The following is a 25,981-nucleotide window of genomic DNA, read 5'->3' as shown; positions in this document are numbered from 1 at the left end:
AATACTGCCAAATTTAAGACAAATCCATCTGACGTTTTTTGTGCTATTTGAATTACAAAAGTCTATGGAAAATGCATTGGATTTGAAGCCCATTTTGAGACCCCCCTTTTTTCTTTGCACCCCCTTGACCAAAGACCACAAACTTTCTGTCCTCCCAAAATGAAATAGATGCAGCAGGTCTGCAAGGTTTTGTCAAACGGGTGCAAAGTTATGAAGGAACAAAAATACTAAAAATACCTATCTCTGTTAACCCTAAATAACTACCACCACTCTGTGATAACCAAAATCACCATAACTATAACTACAGAGGATATATATATATATATATATATATCGTTGCCAAAAGCACTGAAACGCGTCAGGATTTTTCTTTGCTGTAATCTAAATACACACTACCCTGCCGTGGACTCACCGCCATCAAGAATCAAGAGGCTGGAATTCAGCGTTGTATTAATAGTGGAATATATATATGTATATATATATATATATATATATATATACATATATATATATATATATATTCACTAAAAAATCAATTCAGCGTTAGAGTTATTTCAAGCAATTATAACTCATGCCCTAAGGTAACTATAACTCACGTCCTCACCATGTACAGTTTCCTCATCAATAATTTTACTGCAAATGGTACAGTGATATCACCAGTCATGAGTGATGTAATATCTTTGGTAATTAGCAGTGCATGACAAGGGTGCGAGTTATAGCTACCTTAAGGCACGAGTTATACCTACTTGAAAAAACCCTTAACTGTAACAGCTGACTTTCTATAGTTTTGTGCATGTATAACCTGAAACTAACTATAACATCCTTATAACCTTTGTTTTTTTAGTGAATTTCTAAGGTTTTTTTCAATTGTATTTCCTAACTATAACATCCCTGTAACCTTTGTTTTTATCAGTGAATTGCTAGGGATTTTTGAACGTTAAGTTAGATGCTCATTGCACTGCACAGTCTGAGATGTGTACGCTCCCTAATTTCCTTATTTACTGCAGTATCCTCAGGAGTAAATCTTTTCAGTTTTCCACTTTGATTCCATCAAGATGGCATTCAGATGTGCCATGCTTTTGGCATGAATTCAGAATGTTAGCACTCTAGATGCTCATTAGAAGACTAAAAACTGCTGATCACCAGGGAGTTAACTGGCAGTCTGCAGCTGGTGTTGAAAGTGCATGTTTCAGTCCGCATGCCAGAATCGTTTAATGACATAGAAGAGAAAGATATTTTAGAATTCACTTAAAATGTGTAAAAAAAATTTCTACAGCACTAATCATAACTACTATCACAAAATGAACCCCCTCAATTTGTTCCTTTCTAAATTAAATGTTTGAAGCTCTACCGGTTTGATCAATCAAGAGGGTGCCACACTTTTGTCATAAGTAAGACTGTTAGCATGTTAGTTGTTCTTTAGAACACTCTGGTAGGCTGCAGTAGAACACAGGGGAATCAATTGACAGGCTTCTTCTGTTGGAAGTGCAACAGGAAGATATTTTAGAACTCACTTAAAACGTGTCCTAATTTTTGTTTATACCACAGTAATCATAATTTCTATGTGAAAATGAGCCACCTCATTCTGTTCCTTTCTAAATTAAATGTTGTAAGATTTACCAGGTTGATTAAGCACTTTAGTTGTACTGTAGAATACTCTGGCAGGCTATAGTAGAACACAGGGGAATCAACTGACAGGCTGCGTCCTGCTGTAAGTTAATGTTTTACTGAGAATGTCTGTGATGTTGCGCTGGGTCCCTGCAAATGTTCTTCTCTCCAATTCCAGGCTTAACAACCACCAGCGCTCGGGGAAGACACAATCACCAGTCTCACTAATTGAGGTTGACTGAATGTTTGGACTTGGCGAAGAGTGTAGTAGTCAGAATCAATGAATAACAAATCAATGACATTATATCACAAACAATACTATATACCATAACAATTTAAACTCTAAAATCAAATTCCAAACCAAGTAAAGTTTCAAAGCTTTTCTACAATCCCAAAGTCAATGTCACGTAAATGGTGCACAAAACTATGTTATAGACCTACATGAAAACCATGGGCCGACTGAAACATCTGAAAAGATTCAACCTACAAAACATCAATACTGTTAGACACTCCAAAAGAATAATATATATTAACAACAACACAATACGCGCATGATTATTAACACTCAAAGCAAATGTTGGTGATATCAATAAATCATCATAATATAGTTTTAACAATCTATATCAGAGTTGGGCCATCCTTATCACTATCCAAAACTGGGACTAGCATGTGTGGGAACGGGCTAACACATGCGGGCAAAAGCAAAGGATAAAAAGAAGACAAAAATAATTCGGAAAAATCATCGAACTAGGACAACTAACTCTACAAATATTCTGGTGTAAGTGACTAGGCTAAAAAGGAAACAATAAACTACATTTAGTCATACCGCTCCTCATGGGACAGCATACAGGGTAATTCATCAAGCAGGACAGTCACCACCTTCTGACGTCAGTTGACAGCAGCATCAGGATGGTGCAGAACACGGGCTGCGCATAGGACAATCAGCAGTTCAGAATTAGTTGGTCTTCTTCGTACTGAACTATGTAAAAGAATAGGGCAATTAAGACTATGATGAGGAAACTCATCATGGAGACTCAGAGAAGAGGAGTATGATAGCAAACTAAAGCAGACTCTGACAGAGTTCTGAACAGCATAGAAACAGGTGTGTGGATAAGGGAAGACTGACTTCGACAGACGCGAGCAAGACCTGAACTCCAAACTCCATGTTTCTCACTAATTAGAATGACCAAATTCCATTCAATTGGTCCTTCAGGTGAGTGCATGTTGGACGCCAAATTCAGCATCCAATCTCTGCAGATGGGACCACCAAATTCTGATAGTTTCAAGAATATTCTCAGAAAAGTGCAGTGTCACTGTATGACTTCATACAGTTCTGCTGATATATTACATTTTCTAATGATTCGCTACTTGCAGTTCCATTCTCACAACACACAATAAACTAGGCTTATTAATTTCACGTGAGAACCACAGATTTCCTGTTCTGTTTGACAGCTAGAACAAATAGTGTTATATTATTGCATCAAAAACATGTCTCTTGTCTACAATACAATAGGACATTCACCATTTACAATAGCATCCTAGGGAAATGATTCAGGTTCGAGGGGACAGAATAAACATGTGACTTCCCATCACTGCAGCAGAATGAATCTCTTCTTCAGGCCTAGTAAAGTTAAGGAATCCTTAATACACATTAATACAGTAATAAATACATTGCTCACATTACAATTCATGTGCAAGCAAATAATGTAATTGCAGACATTATTTAGAACATGTTAAAACTAAATTTAAACATGGATTTATTTTCTAAACATATGTAATGTGCATCAATGAAACTCATCTACCTGATTAATGAACTCCTTCTATACCTGTGGGAGAATACATGTTAAATTATTCCCATATGCTGTGTCAGTCAGTGTAGGCTCTAATGCTGATTAATGAGAACAAAAGAGAAGACTAAATCAAAATTTGAATAAAAATACTCAATGTACTCCTGGTTGTACAAACGTGTTAATAGTAAGCTGCAACTAATCCCATTAGTTAGTGGTAAGCTGTGATAAGTGATCTCTTCCTGTACTGAAGGGGGACTTTGTGTACACCCATAACAATCATGCACATACTCATATAGCAAACTATAATATACATTGGAAAACCAATCTCATTTTGCGTCATATAAATGAAACAGTCCCTCATCCTTATATGTTCACCAGCAGCTACTCTTACGGGATCAGAGTCTGTCTTTTCAAGAGGATACAGAACTTTGCGTGTATGGCTTGCATTAATCTAGTTCGGAAGACCAGCACTGGTCTCTCCAGAGACTCCAGGAGCTGGCAGAGAGAAATCTTTGCTGTCCATGAGACTTCAAACAAGAGGCAAGCTCTAGATGAAGCCCTTGGAGATTTCTTCTCAAGATGGAATGCACACAAAGTCCAGTCTTTGCCCTCTTACTCTGGTAGAAGGCAGCAACTGCAGGATAGCTCCACAAAGCACAGTCACAGGCAGGGCAGCTCTTCTTCCTCAGCTCTTCAGCTATTCTCCAGTCAGAGGTTCCTCTTGTTTCCAGAAGTGTTTCTTAAGTCTGTGGTTTTGGGTGCCCTTCTTTTACCTAATTTCTCCTTTGAAGTAGGCCTACTTCAAAGTAAAGTCTCTTTTGAGTGTGAAATCCTGCCTTGCCCAGGCCAGGCCTCAGACACTCACAAGGGGGTCGGAGACTGCATTGTGTGAGGACAGGCACAACCCTTTCAGGTGTAAGTGACCACGCCTCCCCTCCCTACTAGCACAGATGGCTCATCAGGAAATGCAGACTACACCCCAGCTCCCTTTGTGTCACTGTCTAGTGTGAGGTGCAACCAGCCCAACTGTCAAACTGACCCAGACAGGGAATCCACAAACAGGCAGAGTCACAGAAATGGTATAAGCAAGAAAATGCTCACTTTCTAAAAGTGGCATTTTCAAACACACAATCTCAAAATCAACTTCACTAAAAGATGTATTTTTAAATTTTGAGCTCAGAGACCCCAAACTCCACATGTCCATCCGCTCCCAAAAAATAATCTACACTTTAATTAGATTGAAAGGTAGCTCCCATATTAACCTATGAGAGCGACAGGCCTTGCAACAGTGAAAAACGAATTTAGCAATATTTCACTGTCAGGACATATAAAATACATCACTAAGGGGGTCATTCTGACCCTGGCGGTCATTGACCGCCAGGGTCAATGACCGCGGGAGCACCGCCAACAGGCTGGCGGGTCTCCCGCCGGTTTCCCGCTGCCCTGAGGAATCCTGCATGGCGGCGCAGCTTGCTGCGCCGCCATGGGGATTCCGACCCCCTCACCGCCATCCTGTTCCTGGCGGTTTTGACCGCCAGGAACAGGATGGCGGTGAGGGGTGTTGTGGGGCCCCCATAAGAGGGCCCCTAAAAGATTTTCAGTGTCTGCCATGCAGACACTGAAAATCGCGACGGGTGCTACTGCATTCGGAGCCGGCTTCCTCGTGGGAAGGGGTTTCCCGCTGGGCTGGCGGGCGGCCTTCTGGCGGTTGCCCGCCAGCCCAGCGGGAAACACAGAATAACCGCGGCGGTCTTCTGACCGCGTAGCGGTATTCTGTTGGGGGAACTTAGGGGTGTCTGACATGTAAGAAAAGGGAAGGTTTGGGCCTGGCAAGTGGGTACACCTGCCAAGTTGAATTTACACTTAAAAACTGCACACACAGACACTGCAGTGGCAGGTCTGAGACATGATTACAGAGCTACATATGTGGGAGGCACAACCAGTTCTGCAGGCCCACTAGTAGCATTTGATTTACAGGCCCTGGTACCTCTAGTACACTTTACTAGGGACTTACTAGTAAATCAAATATGCCAATCGTGGATACACCAATTACATACAATTTACACAAAGAGCATATGCACTTCAGCACTGGTTAGCAGTGGTAAAGTGCTCAGAGTTCAAAAGCCAACAGCAACAGGTCAGAAAAAATAAGAGGCAGGAGGCAAAAAGATTGGGAATGATCCTGCATAAGCAAAAAAGTCCAACAAGCACACTTTACAAACACAAACAAACAATCTGGCAACACAACTTTCCCTTTTTTTGAAATCCAGACACCATCGCCCTCTCTTTATGCACAACCTGCTTTTATCCAACCTCTGTGTTCTTCCTCAGTGGCTTCTTCCTGTAGTCTCTTAATTTCATCCCAGGTGTCAACCACTGACAGCAAGAAATTTTGATTTGTCTCACTGGTGTCACTTCCATTACTCCACTCTTAATAGAAGGCGACACAGTGGAGTGCACAATATCTGGCAATTTGGGCAACATTGGCATTACCTAATTATACACAGTTATTTTATCTTACATGTGTGGTACATTTTACAACTGCAATCTTCTCAGTTGACAGTAAGCCATTCTACAAGTTATGAATTCTTTCTCCATTTCAAATGGATGAGCCAGACGAGATCATGAAATCTCGCTGGTGCCTTAACTACCCGAAGTCATGGACAACACTAAATCAGTATTCACTATCTGTGAATATTGTTCCTTTGAGCTGCTCAGATGCACATCATGCTCTTGTAAGAGCAACCAATTTGGCTACTTACGCAGAAACAACTCCTTGAAGCCTTGAGGCTTCGACAACACCTTAGAGGATGCAAACTGCATAACCTACTCTCAGAGTACCTTCAATGTCTCTTAAACAGGAGCCATCAACAAAGACAACTTGGTCATTTTCCTCTGAAGGAGTATCTTGAATGTCATTTTCTATTTCATTAACATCAATTGAGACATCAACATTTACAGGCATTAATGTGGCAGGATTCTAAACCACACACCTCAGATTATAACATCCTCCACAGAGTAGTTTGTGTAGCTCATTGCTAGGTCACTTATCCATTTTGTTGCCCCTGCCATGCATTGCTTATGACCTCACATATGACATAACTCATGACATGTTCTATGGCCTCATTTATGACATCACTCATGACACATCAGGTGATATCATTGATGACATCACTTATGACATCATCCAAGCTTGTTTTTTGCCCCCATAGAATCAAATGGGGCCAACGTTTTTAGCAAACCAAACTTCGTGGCTGTTTGACGAATCTCCACAAATCTCTGCAGATCTTTTCTTTCTTTTACATTGGTGAATGATGCACAGTTTTGTGGTGATTGATCAAGGGGTAGCAAATACAAAAGGGTACCCCCAAAACGTGTTTTTACACCAATTAATTTTCCGTAGACATTTGAATCTCACGTAGCGCAAAAATAGCTGAACTTATTTACATGAAATCTAGCAGGATTAGGTATTATGGTGCACAGATGATCCTTTTGAGTATTATAGGTTAGTAGGGTAAGTATTTTTTTAAGTTATATTGGCATTTTAACTTATTGATATCTTTTGATGCACTATTCTGATGCAGTGTTTTCACAAAGGTTTGTGGTCCTTCATGGTATTTTGCAGACGTACCACTGTATATGGTAATCAAGTCATTATGGCAAATGACTGCCTTTACAAAAGATAGAGGCAACCATGTTCTTTTTAGGTTCAATTTGACTGTGTTCTGTGTTTTGCCCTTATATATAGGAAAGTATTGGGTTTGATATTTTCCCTACCTATTATCACTTTATTTAAGGTAGCTAGGGGAAAGTATTTAGAGGTTTCCACTGTATGACACTCAACTCTATAGTATGCTATTGCACTGTATGTCACTGCGCCTACTCCACTACACTCTAACCTGCTCCATTCTACAACACTCAGCTTTACAGCATTCCACTCTACAATACTCCACTGTAAGCTGCTACATTGTACACTGCTCCATTCTAAGCCATTCCAGTCTATGCTATTCTACTGGATGCCACTGCACTGTACCTCATTCTGCTGTACTCCACTGTACTGTATGATACCCCACTGTGATCCACTCCACTCTTTCCCATCCCATATGGAACTCCACTTTTTCCACTACACTCTATGCTGTTCCACTCTATGCCATTCCATTGTACGCCATTCCATTTCACATTATTCCACTCTGTGCCTCTACACTCTATGACATTCCACTGTATGACATTACACTCTACACTATTCCACTTTATGCCACTCTACTCTACACTATTGCACTGTATGCCTCAACACTGTACCTCATGCAGCTGTATACTATTCAATGCTACACCATTGCACTCTACAATACTCCACTGTACTCTATTACACTCTGCCACAATACACCACTGCACTCTCCGGCACACCAATGTATGCCATTCTGCTGTATGCCACTCTACTCTACGCCACTCCACTCTACAACACTCCACTGTTCCACACTCCACTGTACAACACTCCACTCTATACCACTCCACTGTACACAACTCCACCCTACGCTATTCAATTGTATGCCATTCCACTGTACCACTTTACACTTTACTCCACTCAGCTGTATTCCACTCTGCAACTCTAAACTCTACAAGAGTCATGGCACTCTCCTTCACTCTACTGTACCACATTCCACGCTACACTTTCAAAAGAATTTTTCTTAAAAATGAAAGACCATTGAAATTCAATGAAAAACCCAAGGTTAAACCTTTCAAAAAGAAAATCCTGCTTCAGAATTTTCTTTTTGAAAATAAAAAAGAACACAGTTTGCTATACATGTACAGTATGCTATAGTTTTTTCAGCTTGACAGAACAAACTACAAAAAACATTGAAAGGAACAGCCTTGTGCTGTGCCAGTAAACCCTATCATGATACGGCCCCAGGGGCCATATTACAGCAAAGGCACATTATGCCTGTTTGTGCCTACATACCTTTAACTAGGCGAGGCAGGCACAAACAGGGACAGTGCACACTATTACTGATTCTGGGAGGATGGCCTGAGACCTTCATACCTGGAGAGCTGAGCCAGGGTTTTGGTCTAGGGTGAAGTTAGCAATCCTTCTCCAGGACATTAGTGGCTGGAGCGCTCCTCTGACCCCTCTGGGGCAGTGCACCATTTATATAATCAAAACCACACTGTGTCAGAGGCACAGCTCTGAGGCAATGAAGTGTCTAGATGATAGAAGCTGTCCTCAAATGGGCAATGCAACCACTAGGATATATTATTCCATGTTCCTAGCCATGTGCAGAGTGTACAGATTACATGTTGAGGAAGGCTAACTAAAAACAAGCAAAGTGTACAATGTATTCTCGGAATAATATTGTGCAAGGATAAAAGTATGCAAAATGTCAAAACTAAGCTCAAATGGAGAACCACGGTGGTCCTAAAAAGGCGCAGCGACAGTGATAGCCTCTTTTCTCCTGTGCCTGCATCCGTAGTATGGCTCCGGAACAGAGGCAGAATTTTTTTGTCATTTACCTGGGGCCCCATGCCAATGAGGGAACCGCCCTGTAGGAGAACACTGCAACAACATGTGCACAAGCATCATCTGCATTACAAACATCTGCGGCCTCTTCTGTAATACCAAAGTGCCCTGAGGGCCCAGGGAATGTTACATAATACAGGCCCATATGTGCCACTTTTACTACCTTATACGCTCTGAAGTTCCAGAATATCGCACATAGTTATCAACAATGGAGCATTACAATGTATCTTATGACAGCATGTGCTAACACAGTACATATACAGCTTGGCTGACACTGAAGCAAGTCATGCTGTAACCTTTCACCAAGTTCATTGTTTGTTCTGATTACTTTTTCAAGCCACACTCCTGTTTACTACTGGGTCAGTGGTCAGATGTAAGTTGATCTGTAGTGCAATATGATATAGTAGAGAGTATTGTGACTCACTACTGTACTGTTAGTGCCAGTGCCAGTTTTCATCATGAGAACAATGGGGCAGATTTAAGAGCCCCTCGAGCCATAATATTGCCACATTAGCATCCTTTTTTTATGCTAATGTGGCAATATTTTGGCAAAAATGCAGCGCCATATTTACAAAGTGGCACAATGCATGGATTGCTTCACTTTGTAACCCCTTGCACCACATTATGCCTGCGAAAGGCATAATGTATGGAAGGGGGGGGTGTTCCCCTGCTACAGGTGGCGGAAAAAATGGCGCAAAGAAATCTAAAAGATTTCTTTGTGTAATTTTTTTAGACATTTTTATTGCCTGCTCAAAGCAGGCATTAAAATGGGGCACATCATTGGTAACAATGGCCCCTAGGTACTGTTCAGGGTTAGCGCCACAATTTTGGCGCTATCCCTGAACAGTACATCAATAACGTGAAAAGGTCTGATGCTATTGCCCCCTACCTGGCGCCATTGTGCGCTGTATTTTAAATACAGCGCACTCATGGTATTGGTAGCGCGATGCTAAGGGACGCAAGGAAAGTGGTGCTGCACTGGGTGCAGGGACACTTTTTTAAAAATCTGCCTCAGTGTGACTTAGGGGTAGTTACTGAACAAATTTTTTCTGAGACTCTGCACATTTAGGCATTTTGACACCACAAACATTGCCATATATGCTAGGATGGCTTGCATGACATTCGAACTGTGTGTGTCCTCCAGTTCAAGACCCCTACAATAGTACAATTCTAATGCAACACCATACCAACATCTGTTAACGAAACCTTTAGAATGACAGCATAATTCACCAAAAAAGAAAATGAAATATATTACATCCTTTCGAAAATGAACTGTAGTTATGTGTGTGAACACGTGTAATAAGTATATATTTTTTCGTTCACAGCAAATGGATTTCAATGGAGGATTAAAACCGAATACTCTAGTGACTGTGTACGTTGAAATACCAAAAGATACACCCAGGTAAGCAAACATATATCTCAAAACACTTATTTTGTGGGGCAGGGGGTCATATTAAATTACAGAAAATGAAGGTGCAAATTCTTGTGTTCCCAACTATTTGCTGTTCTCTGCTCTGGCAACCAGTTTGCTATTCAAATCGAATTCAAATCTGCAGGAATACATTTATGACTAATGTCAACAACAGTTTATTAAATACATTCAAGAGCACTGCCCTCATAATCTTAATAATTGCTTTCTCTCTTGGATTTAGGAAAAAACATTTCAGTTACTACTAGGAGCAACAGAGGACAATTCTGCATAAAACTACAGACTTTTCTTTTTGCAGTAGTAGAATGCATGTGTCTCAGGCACTTTTAAAGTTTGTCAGTCTGGCAGTGACAAAAGGCCAATTTCTAGGTAACGAGCATTTTAGAATGTAATGCTACAATATGTAAATAAACAGGTCTCGCCCTCTCTTTCTCTCTCTCTTTCCCCAGGCCTTAGTCAAAGGGCCTGTTTCATAAAAGAAAACTAATTTCTGTAATTTTACGCGTTTTCAGTATTCACAAAGTATTCACAAAACTACGTTTTAATAGTACGTTTTCGAGTGTGGAGACTTCACACCTGGGGCGGAGAATTCCGCATATGAAAACATAGCACAAGCCTATCTGTTGCTTGGTTATCTTCTTGCTCCCCGGTGCTTCCGGTCAGTGAGGCGTTCAAAGATGTTGCTTCAGATTGTCAAATCAACCTGCACTTCACATCCTTCCTGGTCATTTTTCTTTGTGTTTCTTCTGCTAGGGATAACTCTAAGCCACCTCGCATCCACAGTTCAACAGTGGGTTGGCGCATGCCTAGCCACCCAATGGGAATCCTTGCTTCACCAACAGCAGCACAGACTGAAAGGATTTAGATTGTATGTTGGCCCCTTTTGGTCGCTCCACTAGGCCCAGCAACAGTTGACTAGACTGCAAACAGAATGTAATCTAGTGGCCCCGATCACGACCTCCCATCGCTCATGCCAATATTCCAAGACTTCCAGGCAAGACCAGGTTTTGTGCAGAAACTTCGCTCTGCCCACCTCACAGAGGGCAGTCCTGTGTTCTGGTCAGATATATTTTTGACAATGTACTCGGGGCTCAGGTATGTGCGATGGAGAAAGTTAAAGTGTATTAACTTAAATTGTGAATTCCCCGACACTTTCCATACCAGCTCACACATCGGGGCTCATTCCTTGTTAATCAGTGGGGCATCTAGGCCTTACAAACAGGTTTACGAGAATCGGCCTTCAGGGCTCTATATTTCAGTGTTACTAGCTGGTGCCGCACTCGAAGTTGCTGAAGGCTTTCAAGGATGTCTGTCGCGGGAGGGGCAGCAGGACATTCTGTCCACATCTCTGGCGCTGTTCCGGCTAGTGTGGCTTTTTGCAAAAACTGCCCAGCATCTCCTGAAATGTGACAAATGTTTTCCTGGGGTAAAAGTCTCCAGGTGATTGGCAGTCTTGCTCTTTCCACCCAGCAATCATCATGTCACCACTAATCTGACAAAAGTGTTGCAGGTCCCAGATGTTCAAATCTCTAGCAAAAGGTGAATACCCAAACACCCTCTTAACCATCTGTTCCCTTATATGGGCAGTTTGGCAAACAATGTACGGCACCTCAGCCCCTAGACTGTTTCCACTCATCAACAGTATAGACATAGATTCTTCTTCACACACACACACCCTCTAGCAGGCTTTTCTCCCAGTTGTCCCCCTTCGTGAGCCACTTTGCAGCATGCTGAACATGAGCAGCGTAATAGCGCAATTCAAAATTCTGCAGACCCAAGCCTCGCAGCTCCTGATCCACTTGAAGAATTGGCTGCACCACTCTAGGATGCCCACCAGCCGATACCAATGATACCAAGAGACTATTTAACTGCCTAGAGATGTCTGGTTTCATGGGACAGAGGGTGTTTTGTAGGTGGTATAGACATTTTTGGAAACAGTACCATCTTGGCTACCACCACCAATCCCATGATACAGTGTAGAAGCGTACACCAAATGCACACTGAAGTACGAAGCCCGTCTATGATCCTCCTCATTTTCTAGCCATATGGACAAACTTGAATTCCCTGGTTCTGAAAAGCATCCACCTTCCTACAAAGTCCCAGGTCAGGAGGTCTCCCCCTGTCCAATCCTGCCAAGCCCTCCAATAGAAACAAAAACTCTTATGTTGATTAACCTGGAGAGTGGAGATCTCCCCAAACTCTTCCAGCAGCCTCATCAAATGAGGCAGCGAGGTTTGAGGCTCTTTATGACAGAATAGTGCGTCATCAGCATACAAATACATCAAATGAATTGACCCTCTAATCGCTATCCCCCAGTCACAGAGGTTCCTCCTAATCCTAAGTACCAATGGTTCCACTGGTAGGGCAAACTGGAGGGGAGACAGCGGGCATCCTTGTCTCGTGCCCCATCTCACAGACCAAGGTTCCAATACCACTCCTCGTGTCATCACCCACAATGTGGGTCCCTCATAGAGGAACTGCACCCAACCACGAAAATAAGGTCCAAATCCCATCTGCTTAAGCACTTCCATTAGGTAAGCCCAACCCAGGCTATCAAGTGCCTTTTCCAAGTCAATTGCAACCAGAGTAAGCTCATCCTCGCAAGTCTGAACTGAGTGCAGCACATGACTGAATCTCATGGCAGTACTATGACATGGTATAAACCTACACTGGCCCGCATGTATCAACTGGCCAATCACCTTTTGCAGTCTATTAGCTAGTACTTTGGCGAACACTTTGGTGCCCGTATTTAGCATAGCCAGGGGACTATAGGAGGCTGGATTTGTCAACACACCACGGATTTGTGAATCAACAGATGACGCTATCCAGCATAGTCGGAGTCCAGGAGCTACGTGCCTCCTGGAGCACCTCCAGACAACTTTCAGAAAGCTGGTAAGGACGGCTTGGTAGTATTATGCTGGGAAGCCATCTCCTCCTATCATGTTGCCCCTAGGCAGTGAACACAAGGCCTCCTGAATTTCCTCCAAGGTGAGGTCTGCCTCAAGGCACCTCATGAGGGTCTACAGTACCCTAGGTACCCCGACGGCCGCCACTTAGCTTCAGATGGCATCAGGTGCCCAAACAGGCATCTCCCCATACACCACCTTCAGATGGTGAACAGAAACATAATTTTTTACTAAGATTTTTAGCGGATGCCAATTGGTGCATGCCCAGTTCAGCAACCAAGATTCAATCAAGCTGGCTATATGTGTTATAAGTCAAAGAGTAACAAGCATATTCCCGGGAAGTCCCTACGGACATCTGTAAAACCTGCAATTGCCATAACATTAGTTAGTGCTACCATCATGCACGGTTTAGTGCACTGTTTTGTCAATGCTCTGCCCATCTCACTGTCCAGGACACCTTCCAGAGTGTAGGCATTCTTAGCTACTCTGGCAGGAGGGCATATGCTTTTAATAGTAACCTGCATTGTCAGTGATCGGTGCATACCTGTTCAGTATGCAATCTTCTGCACCAAACACCAGTACATATCGTCTTTCTCTATCAACCTCAGTGTAAAAGTGTCAGAAAGGGATCCTCGTGGCGGTCCACACTGTCACCCATTGGCATAACCAGAGTATGTGACTGAATACATCTGTCGCCTCCATTTCTTTCTAGAGTTTCTCAGCCTCCAATTCCTTGAAGTGTGTCTTCTGCAAACCTGCTGTTGCAATTCTGTTATGCTTCAGACACCACTGAGTCACCGGAAATTCCAGGTGATGAAATTGTACATGATTACCATATTAGTTTACCCCTGTACATAAGGAGCAGCCTACATGCCCGAGGTTCTCCATGCTGTGAACTGATGTGAGCTAGAACATGCAGTGAACTGAGAATAGCAAACCAAACAAACTTTAAAAACACCAATAACATTCCCTTCCAACAATCCCTCCCCTGAGAGTCACAGTATGAACTATAAAACCTGTGTCTTCCCATTCAAATCTAGCTCATTCAACAACTTAGCACAGTTCCCCAATCAGTATATTCAGTTTTCCCAACACTTCAGAAATGTCCCCCTTTGTTCTTATAATCACAGCTTAGTCAATCTGTGGCAGGAAGAGGTATTTTCTCTCATCCCACCTGAGATCCAAGAGCCTCTAGGGTGCAGCAGCTGGCCCCAACCCCAGTGGGCCTTGGCCCAGCAGAATTTCCCTCATTAGCAATTGCCTTGGCCACTCCTCGATTCAGCACCAGCCGGATACTAAGGTGCAGTGTCTCATGCTGAAACGTTAGCTGCTAGGCACCACTGCGCTCCCACATAGGCACTGAATGCACCACCCCCATATTGTCAAATATCAATGTCCGAATCAATGGTCACCACACAGGGGCTCATCAGTGTTCCAAGTATGAAGAAAAAGGTGTTAGTTGACAATAGCAATTTAGCCTCCATCTCGCCTGGCACCCAGTACTTGGGCTAAGCTCCACAGAAAACATCTGGGAGACCCTGAGGTTTCAAGATCCAGAAAGTGCTCCACATGTGGGTTCCAGTCCCCCTTAGGTACATGGATATTATTATGCCTAGAGAGGCCCTCCGCATCTTTGGCTCTAGCCTCCAGCATTTTTGTCAGTGTCTCCATTATTGCAATCCATTCCCTCAGGGCTGTGACCTCCGTTCTGATGCCGATGATTATTTCTTCCACCACATGAACCTTGTCAGCCACTTTCTGGTGGCCTGTGCAACGCAGATGGACATCCACGGCCACTGTCTCAGTTCTCCCCTCTGGAGCCACTCTGGAGCCCTGAATGACAACCTACAGTTCCCCCACCAGCAGGCCTTTTGCCAGTTTATAGGGCAGCAATGCCCCGCAGCCCATGGGTTTGGGGTTGGGGTAAGGTATACTGTGTGATGGTGTTAGCCTGTTGTTGTCCAAGACCATAGTAGCACCAGGAGTCCAAGTATTAGTTCAGTCCTCAGGTCTCCCACAAGCTTAATCTTCTCAAGGGCCCACAGGCAGTGTAGCATGGGGACCACAGTCCCCCTGCAAGCAATTCCATCAGTAGGCCTACTATACAATCAGCGTGGGCGCAGCCACAGCAGCTCTCCTCCAGTCCTCAGCTTCTCAACATCCAATACTCACCAGTGTGGTGCTGCTTCAAACTAGTGGGCTTCGGGTAGGCTCTGAACATTAACTCCTGTCAGGACTCCTGGTGGAGCACCCCTCAAGGTCACAGAATATCTCCCTATGAATGTAGTGTACCGAAGCAGGGGAGCAGAGAAAGGCATACACAAGGAAAGAACAGCTAAAGGTTGAGCACAGGAACAAGATAGTGAAGGCAGAGCAACCTTAGCATGAAGAGAGAATGAACCAATAATGGACAACACCCTGGTTACCACTAAGGTTGTATACAGGTATGGGTCAGAACTTCCCACAGTAACAGGGAATGTCAATGCTTCTGTGCAGATTACTCTTAGATAATCACTCCGCAAGCCCTGTAGAAGGGAGGCAGCAGAAGCGATTCTGTCTCTGAACCCCTAGGGCACAAAAAAGGATTGTACTTACATACACGAGACAAGCCCTTGTAGGTCCAGCTGGAGATACAGTGGCAATTCCTGGAAAACAGCCATGGCACACTTAAGACTACATACAGCACAAGACAAAGGATGGGGCAGAATTTGCCTCCTGGAAAACAGGAGCTATCACCTGTGCAAAGGAAAACACTTATACACAGGTGAGAACTAATAGTACACTTAACAGACACAATGGCCCAAGAGGAAAATACAGAGCAAGCGCTAGAAAAGAGCCTAAGAACTGTAGCTAATATTTCAGGAGCAGGTTACGACAGGAACACAAACTGGAGAACAGGCAAGTCATCTAGTATAGGAAACTGTAACAGGCATGAAACTTGAACATCAAGAGAACTAATGCAAGGCTTACATGGATTCTAGGAAACTGTAACAAGCACAAGACTTGAACTTCAGGAGAACTAAAGCAAAGAAAAAACTGGAGAACAGGTAAGTCATACACAAGGATTCTAGGAACTGTAACAAGCAAGAGACTTGAACTTCAGGAGAACTAAAATCTGCCTAAGAATCACAGAGAAAGGGAACATGAACTAGGGGCACAATCTGAGACATAAAGTAGAAAGTAGAGGAGTTTAAGGTAGAAGCAAAACAAATAAGTAATTGGAAAATAATAGTAGGAACAAAAGGAACAAACTAGGAACAATTAGAAAGGGAGCAGCTCGAGGGCTGCACCAAGAGTACCAAAGGCCACAATAATGAAAAAGCAAAAGCAAACAGGGCTGTGGAAATCTGTAGCGGGCTGCACAGGAACAGGCCACATCAAACAGGGCTGAAGCAAGCAGGAACAGGACTGGAAAACAAACCAACAAGGGGTCTGGTACACAAAGGAACAAACTTAAATGAACAGATAGGGAGCTTCAGGAAATGGCAGCTTATAAGATGTTCTAGACAGCAGCAAGCCCAGGGCGGAGTCACATGGCTGGGCTGCACAAGACTGATCACAGGTGTGTGTGATTGCAGTCTCTCAAAAGTCCTGGAGGAGAGAATCCAGTACAGAGGAACAGCAGGACTACTCCCATAGGATGCAATGGACAGCAGATTCCAGATTTTATTGAATTCTAGGCAATGCGTTTTGCGTCTTGAAGACCATTGAAACAAATGTAGGTTTTCAGTATCATCCAATATCGAAATGGGAAGGGAGTAGGAGTCAGAAAAGGACTCTGGATAAGTGGTAATGATGATTCCCAGGCTGCAGATGATCCATGTACAGCGTCCCCCAGAGGAGGAACAATGAAGTCGTAATATCTCCATTCATTCAAGCCTCCCCCCCTCTTCAGTTGTCTTTGGTCAGTTTAACGGTAGGTCTCCCAATCTCATCCTGCAGCTGCCAGCACAGTAGTCTGTGCCTCCGGGGGTACAAAGCATACACTTCATAAGGATCTGCTGCTCGCACAGTGTCCCAGTGGGCCTCAATGAGGTCCAGTTCTCTGCATCTGTCATTCCGTCTCTCCACCCTCTGCTCTCACCAGTAAGCATCCCCACCATGCCCTGTGCAGCACACCAGTGTCTGGCAATTGCACAAATAAGTGCTCACTGTCCGCCTCCTCTGCCAAGGCTTCAACTCACCACAAGGGAAAGGGGTCAGCTAGTGTCACTACTCCTGGGGCCCTACAACCTCACCATGCTGCAGCATCGATCTCCCCTGCGGCTACCAGGCACGTAAGCTGACCGCTTCCCTCACGGCTTCCTGGCCGTCAGCATGCCAAATCGACCATGGACACTGCGGAACAACCAGGCTGCAGGCTCCTTCCAACTGCTGGGCTCTCATCACCTGTGAGCCACTCCCCAAAGCCTGCCTAGGTGAATCAGTAGCTTCTGCTCACATCACTCGGTCACCATCACAGTCTGCCGACCGGGGCTTTCCAGGCACATCGAACACAAAGTAAAGCATCAGGAGAAGTCCATGAATTTTGCAGGATGTTAACGGTGCTGTTGTAGCGCCTCAGGAACTTTCCCTATTGGCATCTTACTTGGCTATACTCATCAGCAGGGTATGTTACTCAGACAACCTGCTGACGTCAAGTGTTGCTTTATCAGTGTGACATGCACAGGTCTAGGAGTTCTGTTTTTGTGTGCAACATATGCAAGATTTCACTGTTTTGCAGTCTGGAAAAACACTCCTCAACAATGTAGACGCAGGCCTGCTGTGCTGATCTCAAAGCTTCAGGCCAAAAAGAACTTACTTTGTTTGGACTCCATATGAGTCCACAGTACTATGGAAGAAAGATAGCTGAGGGAGATGATTGTCTGTAGCAAATGTGTGTGTAGTTGGCAGGGAACAAATTCAGATCCTAGTAAAACTGGTCCTGACTTTAATTGTTCAAAGCCAGATAATTAATTTTAGTAACTTGTGCAACAACCATTCTGCCCATGGACTGTTTGACAGCATCTATTTCTAACCATTAGGAGGGTGTTTTTAACATTGGAGTAGTTATGTCACTAATTAGAGTGGTGGGAAGAGGCAAGCAACAAACGGGGCAAGTAACATTGAATTTAAGCACAACAATAAGGACAAGCAAAACAATGTGAGTTGGGAGGGACAAACAAAAATTCAAAACAAAATAACAAAAATAAATTAATCTATCATTTTTTAACACTATGTGGTGCTCATGTTAAGCGCTCAAAAACCCTTGGACCAAGTTCTAGCTGTGTAAAAACAAAACTGCATCATGGAGCAAGAGAGGAGGGGCATTGGGGAACAAAATGTCTTACACGTAACAGGGCACGAGCTTTCTCAGGTGAGACCTAACAAAGCAAAGAAGGAGATTGCAAACAATAACAAATCAGTATGGGTGGCAATGTGTGACATCATTAAATTAACTATAAGACAGGTGAGAAAAAAATGAAAAAGTGTGAAGATTCATCCACTACTAACTAAAATAAAGTGAAATATGAAGTGTAGCAATGAGAATAAATGGAGCGTATGCAGCTCTGTATATTAAGTCACATCCTCTCAGTCAACATTGCCTTAAGTGTCATAATAATGTCGTTTTGGAGATGGGTTTGTTTCGGGTTTCTTTTCCTGGGCTGGGCTTACTGTGGGCTTGTTTTTACAAACTTTAGTGCTTGTTCTGCAGCTCTCACCACTGTTATTTTTTTGTACCACCACCGTTGCCATAGGGGGACCAGGGATCCAGCTGGAATAAGGCAGGCACATTTGTGGGCTGTGGCACATCGTGTGTGATTCATAAAATCGTGAATGGTCCAATCAGTGAGATGTTCATTGTGTGTGTGCGGAGGGCGAGGGAAGAGGTGAGGATGCTGGTTTGTTTTGCACTGCTGTGGAAGTGTGTGCGTGTGTTGCACGTCTATTCCCCGTTGCCCCAATTCCTCAGACAGTATGGGTGTTAATGTCAGGCACTGCTTGTTAGGGTCGAGCCTGTGTCACATGCACTTGTGCATGCGATTCGCTTGCGAGGCGCTTTAGGAATTAGAAAAGGGCTCGGAGCCCCGTCCACGTCACGTCAGTGTCTTTCATTGGTTCGTGGGCTTGCCTGTTAAAATCTGCTTGCTTTCATTAGTGGAAGGCGTGCATATGTCATGCCTTTTCCGGAGGTTAGCCTTCCTCGAGCGCAGCGACCAAGTACAGAAAACATGCGAGGCTCGCTGTTTCCCATCAGGTTTGTAGACTACTTTTTCTCTATTTTTGCAGCGCGATCTTGCCTGTGTTTTTTTATCAACACCACAGCCAGGAAAAAGATTTACCCAGTCGTGCCTCGTTGACGTAAAGATTACACACTCCGGTGTGGTGTGCTCTGTTAGTGGCACTTCCTGTGACTTTAACTTGTGTGTTATATATGACGCCAAACATGCAGTGTGTCTGTGGAGAGCGGCAGTGCCCGTCTGTGTTTGCCTGGAGACAGCTGTGCCTATTGCATGCACGCGCCACACTGGAGCCCGCGCTCGGTGTTTGTGGGAGTCAGGCAGCACAGCATATCTTCATGGTAACAGTTTGAATAAATGAGGGCTCGCTGGCTCACTCCTGGATTTAAAACAGGTTTTGCAGATAAGGTTAATGTTTTATTGTTTCCCGCAAACACAGCACAGCGTGTTTGTTCCTCACTAGCGCCCTATTCTCTGCAGCACGCACCAGTCCAGAACGGTTCGGTTGTCTCCGGTTTTCCAGAGATGAGCAGTGAAACTATCCTTGTTACCGGCTCCTGGCGTCTGCCCTCGTTGAGAGCAGCTCAACTTGACAGATTGCTGCACACCACGGAGTGACTGCTGTCAAGCACCAGCAAATCCCATAATTAACCTTCTAGACTGATCATTAAGCTGTTTGCTTTGAGAGTGCTTTGGCTTGGACTGTGAACTGCCATTTGGTTGCTGGCAACGTGTCGTGATTGAGCATTTCAGTGTGCTCACTGGACGTTTTAGCGCAGAGAGGAAGGGTTTTCATGAGCGTATACTGTGGATGGCCGCGACGCACGTAGGGCGTCTTTAAGGCGGACAGCATCCTAGCGTCGCTCCCCCGCCTGGTAGAGACGAGCCCGAGGGGCCTCCGTACTGGGAGGGTGGGCCACCTCGAGTTTATGGCCCCCAAAGGTGTGATGGAGGCGGAGTGAGGCCACAAGGCCTCTTAAGGGGCAACTGGACTGGGCTGGGGCCTCTTTGGCCATAGATTTTAACGCATTGGCCTCGATCCTTAAGGATTACCCAAGGGCCACTGAGCGCGAGCTGCTGTTTAATGGTTTCAGTGAGGGCTTTAGGATCCCATACGATGGCCCCTCGCTCTCGCGGGGAGCAAATAACTTGCGCTCTGCCATTGAGGCTCAGGGAGTAGTGCGGGAGAAGCTGGAGAAAGAGTGCCAATTGGGGAGGGTGGCGGGTCCCTTCATCCACCCCCCCCTTCCGAATTTTATTGTGTCACCGCTGGGGATCGTGCCAAAGAAGGAGCAGGGCAAATATAGGTTGATCCACCATCTCTCTTTCCCCAAAGGGTCTTCAGTAAACGACTACCTGGAGGAGGGCACATGCTCAGTTTGCTATGCATCATTTGACGAGGCCGTCGACTTGGTTCGCGCAGCGGGCTTAGGTGCGCTCATGGCAAAGGCGGACATCGAGTCTGCTTTCCGCCTCCTCCCGGTCCACCCAAGCAGCTTTCACCTCCTAGGGATGCAGTGGGCTGGCCAATACTTCTATGACAAGTGCATGCCCATGGGTTGCGCAGTGTCTTGTGCTTTGTTCGAGACCTTTGCCTGTTTTTTGGAATGGGCACTGAGGGAGGGGACACCCCCGGGGAGTTCACTGCACTACCTTGACGACTTCCTCTTTATTGGAAGAGCGGGTTCCGGCGAATGCAAGGCAACCCTCAGTGCATTTGAGCACCTCAGCCAGACGTTGGGGGTACCATTGGCCCCGGGTAAGACTCAGGGGCCAACAGACTGCTTGACTTTCCTGGGCATTGAAATTGATTCAACCGCGGGTTTGTGCCGGTTGCCGAAGGACAAGGTTGCGGCGCTGCGGGCCGACATCCAGCTGGTCCTGAGCAGGGACAAGGCAACGTTGGCCACGATTCAGAGCCTCCTAGGCAGGCTCAACTTTGCAGGGAGGATCATACCAGCGGGCAGAATATTTGCCAGGCGTTTAGCAAGGGCGACAGCAAACGTGAGAAAACCCCGACACATGGTGCGTCTCGGGGCTGGGCTGAAGGAAGATCTGCGCATGTGGATGTCATTTTTGGAGGAATTCAATGGTGCCTTATTGTGGCGCACCGCATGGTGCACCAGTCAGCAGCTCCAGCTCGCCACCGATGCTTCAGGAAGGGAGGGATTTGGGGTCATACTAGACCGGCAGTGGTGTGCGGCGAAATGGCCGAATGCATGGGCAAGGCATGGACTCACAAAGAACATTACTGTGCTGGAAATGTTCCCAATTGTCCTCTCCATCTACCTGTGGCCACAGGTGTTGGCCAACAGGAGGATTACATTCTGGTCCGACAACATGGCAGTGGTCCAGGCCATCAACTGCCAATCCGGGAACTGCCCAGTATTGTTAGGATTGTTGAGGGAACTAGTCAGGAGTTGCCTGTTGAGGAATGTGGAGTTTCGCGCGCGGCATGTGCAAGGGGTCTAGAATGTGGCCGCTGATGCTCTTTCTCGTTTTCAGTGGGCGAAATTCAGGGCGGCATGCCCTCAGGCGATGGCAGAGATGACACCGTTCAAGGCGGAGTGGTGGCACTTGGTACAGTGGAGCAAAGGATAGGGGCGCTAGGAGAGTTATCACTGGCCCCCGCGACCCGTGCCAAGTACAAGGCATGTTTCAACAGGTTCACGGCAGTAACGCAGGCTGGGGACCCCCTGGCGACAAGGATGCAGCGTTTCGTACTATGGGCAAAGGACAATGGGAAATCGCACGCATGGGTCTCCAGGCACGTGGCGGCTATCGCCCACTTCTCGAAATTGAGGGGAGAGGGGGACCCGACTGCGGGTTTCCCATTGAGGGCGGCACTGAAGGGATGGGCTAGACAGGAGGAGAGGACACCCGACCAGAGGGTGCCCATCGACATTAACATGCTCAAGAAGTTGGTGGGGGCACTCACAGCCATTTGTAGCTCGCAGTATGAGGAGCTCTTATTCGGGGTCACATTTTCCCTAGCCTTCTTTGGAGCCTTCAGGACCTCAGAGTTAGTGGCTGGGTCAAAGAGCGACACGTCCAACAGGGCATTGAATTTGGGTGATATCAAGATGGGTCTGGACATGGTGGAAATCAAGGTTCGTCGCTCTAAGGCGGACCAGAAAGGGAAAGGTGTAGTGGTTCGTTTGCGGGTACTGGGGGACACCAGATACTGCCCGATCGAACTTCTCAGGAGGTACATAGCATGCCGCCCCTCGCTACCTGGGTATTTATTGCTTCACCTGGATGGCCAGCCGTTAACTCAGTTTCAATTTAGAAGGATCTTGAAGGGAGCAATCGCAAAGGCCGGGTACCAGGGGCTTAAATGGTCAACGCACTCCTTTAGAATCGGGGCTGCCACCACGGCTTTCAAAGAGGGTTTGCATGCGGATGCTATTAAGCGGATCGGGAGGTGGCAGTCCGATAGATACAAGCTGTACATACGCTCTGGGGAACGCTAAAGGGTTGGAAACAAGTTATATATAATGTGAACGCTGTGAGCGGAATGTATGCGATCTACGATGTCAATAAAGTGTGTGGTAATGTTTACTTTCTTGTCCATCTAGGGGCTAAGACAGTATGGGTGATGGGTCACTCTCTGGTGGACAGAGCAGAACACCGGGCCAGGGAGAGTGGCTGGACGCGCAGTTTCAGCAACACCAAATTCACTTGGAGGGGAACCCCGGGAATGAGTTGGTCCATGCTAGAACCTAGAGTTCGCCAGCTGGTGGGGGAGAATGGGCCAAAACCGGACATTCTTGTAATTCACCTGGGCGGAAATGACCTAACGACTTGGGGGAGGGGCCCGCTGTTGCAGGCCATGACGCATGGCCTGGCCAGAATGGCCGCCCTGATGGAGGGCGGGGAAGTAATATGGTCGGAGATTCTCCCAAGGGGGGTGTGGCAGGGGGCCAGGTCTCCGGTCGCACTTGAAATGTCAAGGCGGAGAATCAACAAGTCACTAGAGAAATTTGCGAAGCAGCACGGTTATGGGTTCATTAGACATACCCTGCTGTGTAGACGCTTGAGCAGTAACTTTGCGGCAGACGGGGTACACCTGTCTGACACGGGCACGGATATGTTCCTAATGAGCATTAGAGACGCTCTCGAGACAGCCGGCTGCAATTAGCTGGGAAGGAAGGAGCACAGGTGGGGGGGCCTCGGGTATCACGAGATGCGATCCCCGAGGCGTGGCGGAGTTACAGGGCGATCCTAAAGCTTTAAGGGTGACTAAAAGGCCTCCAGATGGTGATTCCTGGAGCAAAGGCTATTCCTCGGGCCACTGGGAGCCTTTACGGCGGGGCCCGGGATGATGTGACGGCGCTCCTCAACCCCGCAAAGGGGGGCAGTTGGAATCCTGAGCAACTGTGGAGACTGGCCGGGGTCTCGCTCTGACTTGTCAGGAGCATGACTAAAATATCAAAGTGGTAAACCACGAGAAAGGAACGAGCTGTAAGATGCGGAGTACGCAGGTGCAGAGAGCACCACAAGGGACAGCTCTAGCTTTCTCAGGATGGGTGTCGGCCATATTCATAAACTCATCTCCGACACCTGGATCGCCCGTAAGATAACCCTACCTGTGTAATCAATAAACTTGTGACATATTATACCCACAAACATTGTCCTGGCATTTTATTATGTTGCATGTATAAGATTGTGATCAAACACCAGGAGTATGCAACCAAAGGGCTGGGGGTAGCAGCGCTATGTGGATGGCCGCGACGCACGTAGGGCGTCTTTAAGGCGGACAGCATCCTAGCGTCGCTCCCCCGCCTGGTAGAGACGAGCCCGAGGGGCCTCCGTACTGGGAGGGTGGGCCACCTCGAGTTTATGGCCCCCAAAGGTGTGATGGAGGCGGAGTGAGGCCACAAGGCCTCTTAAGGGGCAACTGGACTGGGCTGGGGCCTCTTTGGCTGAACTACGCGCAAGCCCTCCCACCCACCCCGACAACAAAGGGATATAGAAGGGTTTAAGGGCAGAAAGGGAGCGTAGGCTTAACATTACTTTCTTTACAGGAAACGTAAAAGTCGTCGCAAAGCGGAGTTACAGGGCGATCCTAAAGCTTTAAGGGTGACTAAAAGGCCTCCAGATGGTGATTCCTGGAGCAAAGGCTATTCCTCGGGCCACTGGGAGCCTTTACGGCGGGGCCCGGGATGATGTGACGGCGCTCCTCAACCCCGCAAAGGGGGGCAGTTGGAATCCTGAGCAACTGTGGAGACTGGCCGGGGTCTCGCTCTGACTTGTCAGGAGCATGACTAAAATATCAAAGTGGTAAACCACGAGAAAGGAACGAGCTGTAAGATGCGGAGTACGCAGGTGCAGAGAGCACCACAAGGGACAGCTCTAGCTTTCTCAGGATGGGTGTCGGCCATATTCATAAACTCATCTCCGACACCTGGATCGCCCGTAAGATAACCCTACCTGTGTAATCAATAAACTTGCGACATATTATACCCACAAACATTGTCCTGGCATTTTATTATGTTGCATGTATAAGATTGTGATCAAACACCAGGAGTATGCAACCAAAGGGCTGGGGGTAGCAGCGCTATGAAGTAGAGATGGTGATTCACAGACCATACGAGCACCTGAGTTGAATTTCTGAGTGTAAAAATGTTACGTGGAGGTGGAGATTCCAAGTTTATCTTTAGAAGGTTGAATGTTCTAAAGCTTGGGGGCGGATTCGCCCGTGCTAGTACCTAGTTTTACTTCTGTCCAGAGGCAGCAGTGGAACGTGGTACGTTATGGAGATGTTCATAGATCACTTCTCATACCCACAACTATGTGGGTAGTCAAACATTTTGCATGATGTGTAAAATGTTAGTAAATACCACAGTAATATTCACAGCCTGATACATATGTCTGATTACTTCTGAAAAAGGCCAGAGCAAATGCGTTTCCGTGGTTTGAGCGGAAAGGATACCCACATATATGTCATGTATGAGTAAGTGTTTCTATGCAGGGCAAAATTGTTTCTCAGTGTAGAAAAAAATAAAGATATCTGTAGTAGTATATGTACATTTATGCATCAAGAAAAAAACGTAATTGTTTAAAGGAGCAGTCAAGAATAATGGGTGAGATGGTTGTCCAAGTGGGGAATTGGTCATGAGTTAAGTGTCTCCTTTATGTGGTTGCTTTTTAAAGCTCTTTATGAAGATGTTCAAGGTAGTTCCCAGATGAAGAGCCATTGAGTTCCAGAAGTGGGCACCCGTTGTCCTATTGGTTAGGATAGCTCCAGCTTTTCCAAAATGTGTGTCAACTGTTTGTTGAACTCGCTGCTGACACCTGGATTGCCATACCCAACCTGTGTAATCAATAAACTGCAATACAATTTTATCCATAAAGAGTTATCAGTGTAATTTAGGGCCAGATGTAGCAAGCTTTTTGCATGGCGCAAACAGCAAATTTCGCTGTTTGCGCCATGCAAAAAGCACATCGCGAAGCGCATTCCCATTTTGCGAGTTGGTAACCTGGTTACGACTCTCAAAATGGGAATGCGACTT

General features: G+C 45.7%; 1 protein-coding gene across 1 annotated transcript in view; it reads left to right on the top strand.

Moving 5' to 3' along the window:
• Positions 1–25,981, top strand: part of LOC138258774 (galectin-3-like) — a 268,387-nt gene that overhangs the window by 159,241 nt on the left and 83,165 nt on the right. Inside the window, exon 4 of the mRNA XM_069206020.1 lies at positions 10,236–10,312. Coding sequence (XP_069062121.1) covers positions 10,236–10,312 — 77 coding nt within the window. The remainder of the gene's footprint in view (positions 1–10,235; positions 10,313–25,981) is intronic.

This window comes from Pleurodeles waltl, chromosome 9 (assembly GCF_031143425.1).
Source record: "Pleurodeles waltl isolate 20211129_DDA chromosome 9, aPleWal1.hap1.20221129, whole genome shotgun sequence".
Lineage (NCBI taxonomy): Eukaryota > Metazoa > Chordata > Amphibia > Caudata > Salamandridae > Pleurodeles > Pleurodeles waltl.
The sequence above is the reverse complement of the archived record's forward strand: the minus strand, read 5'-3'. Positions and strand labels throughout refer to the sequence as shown.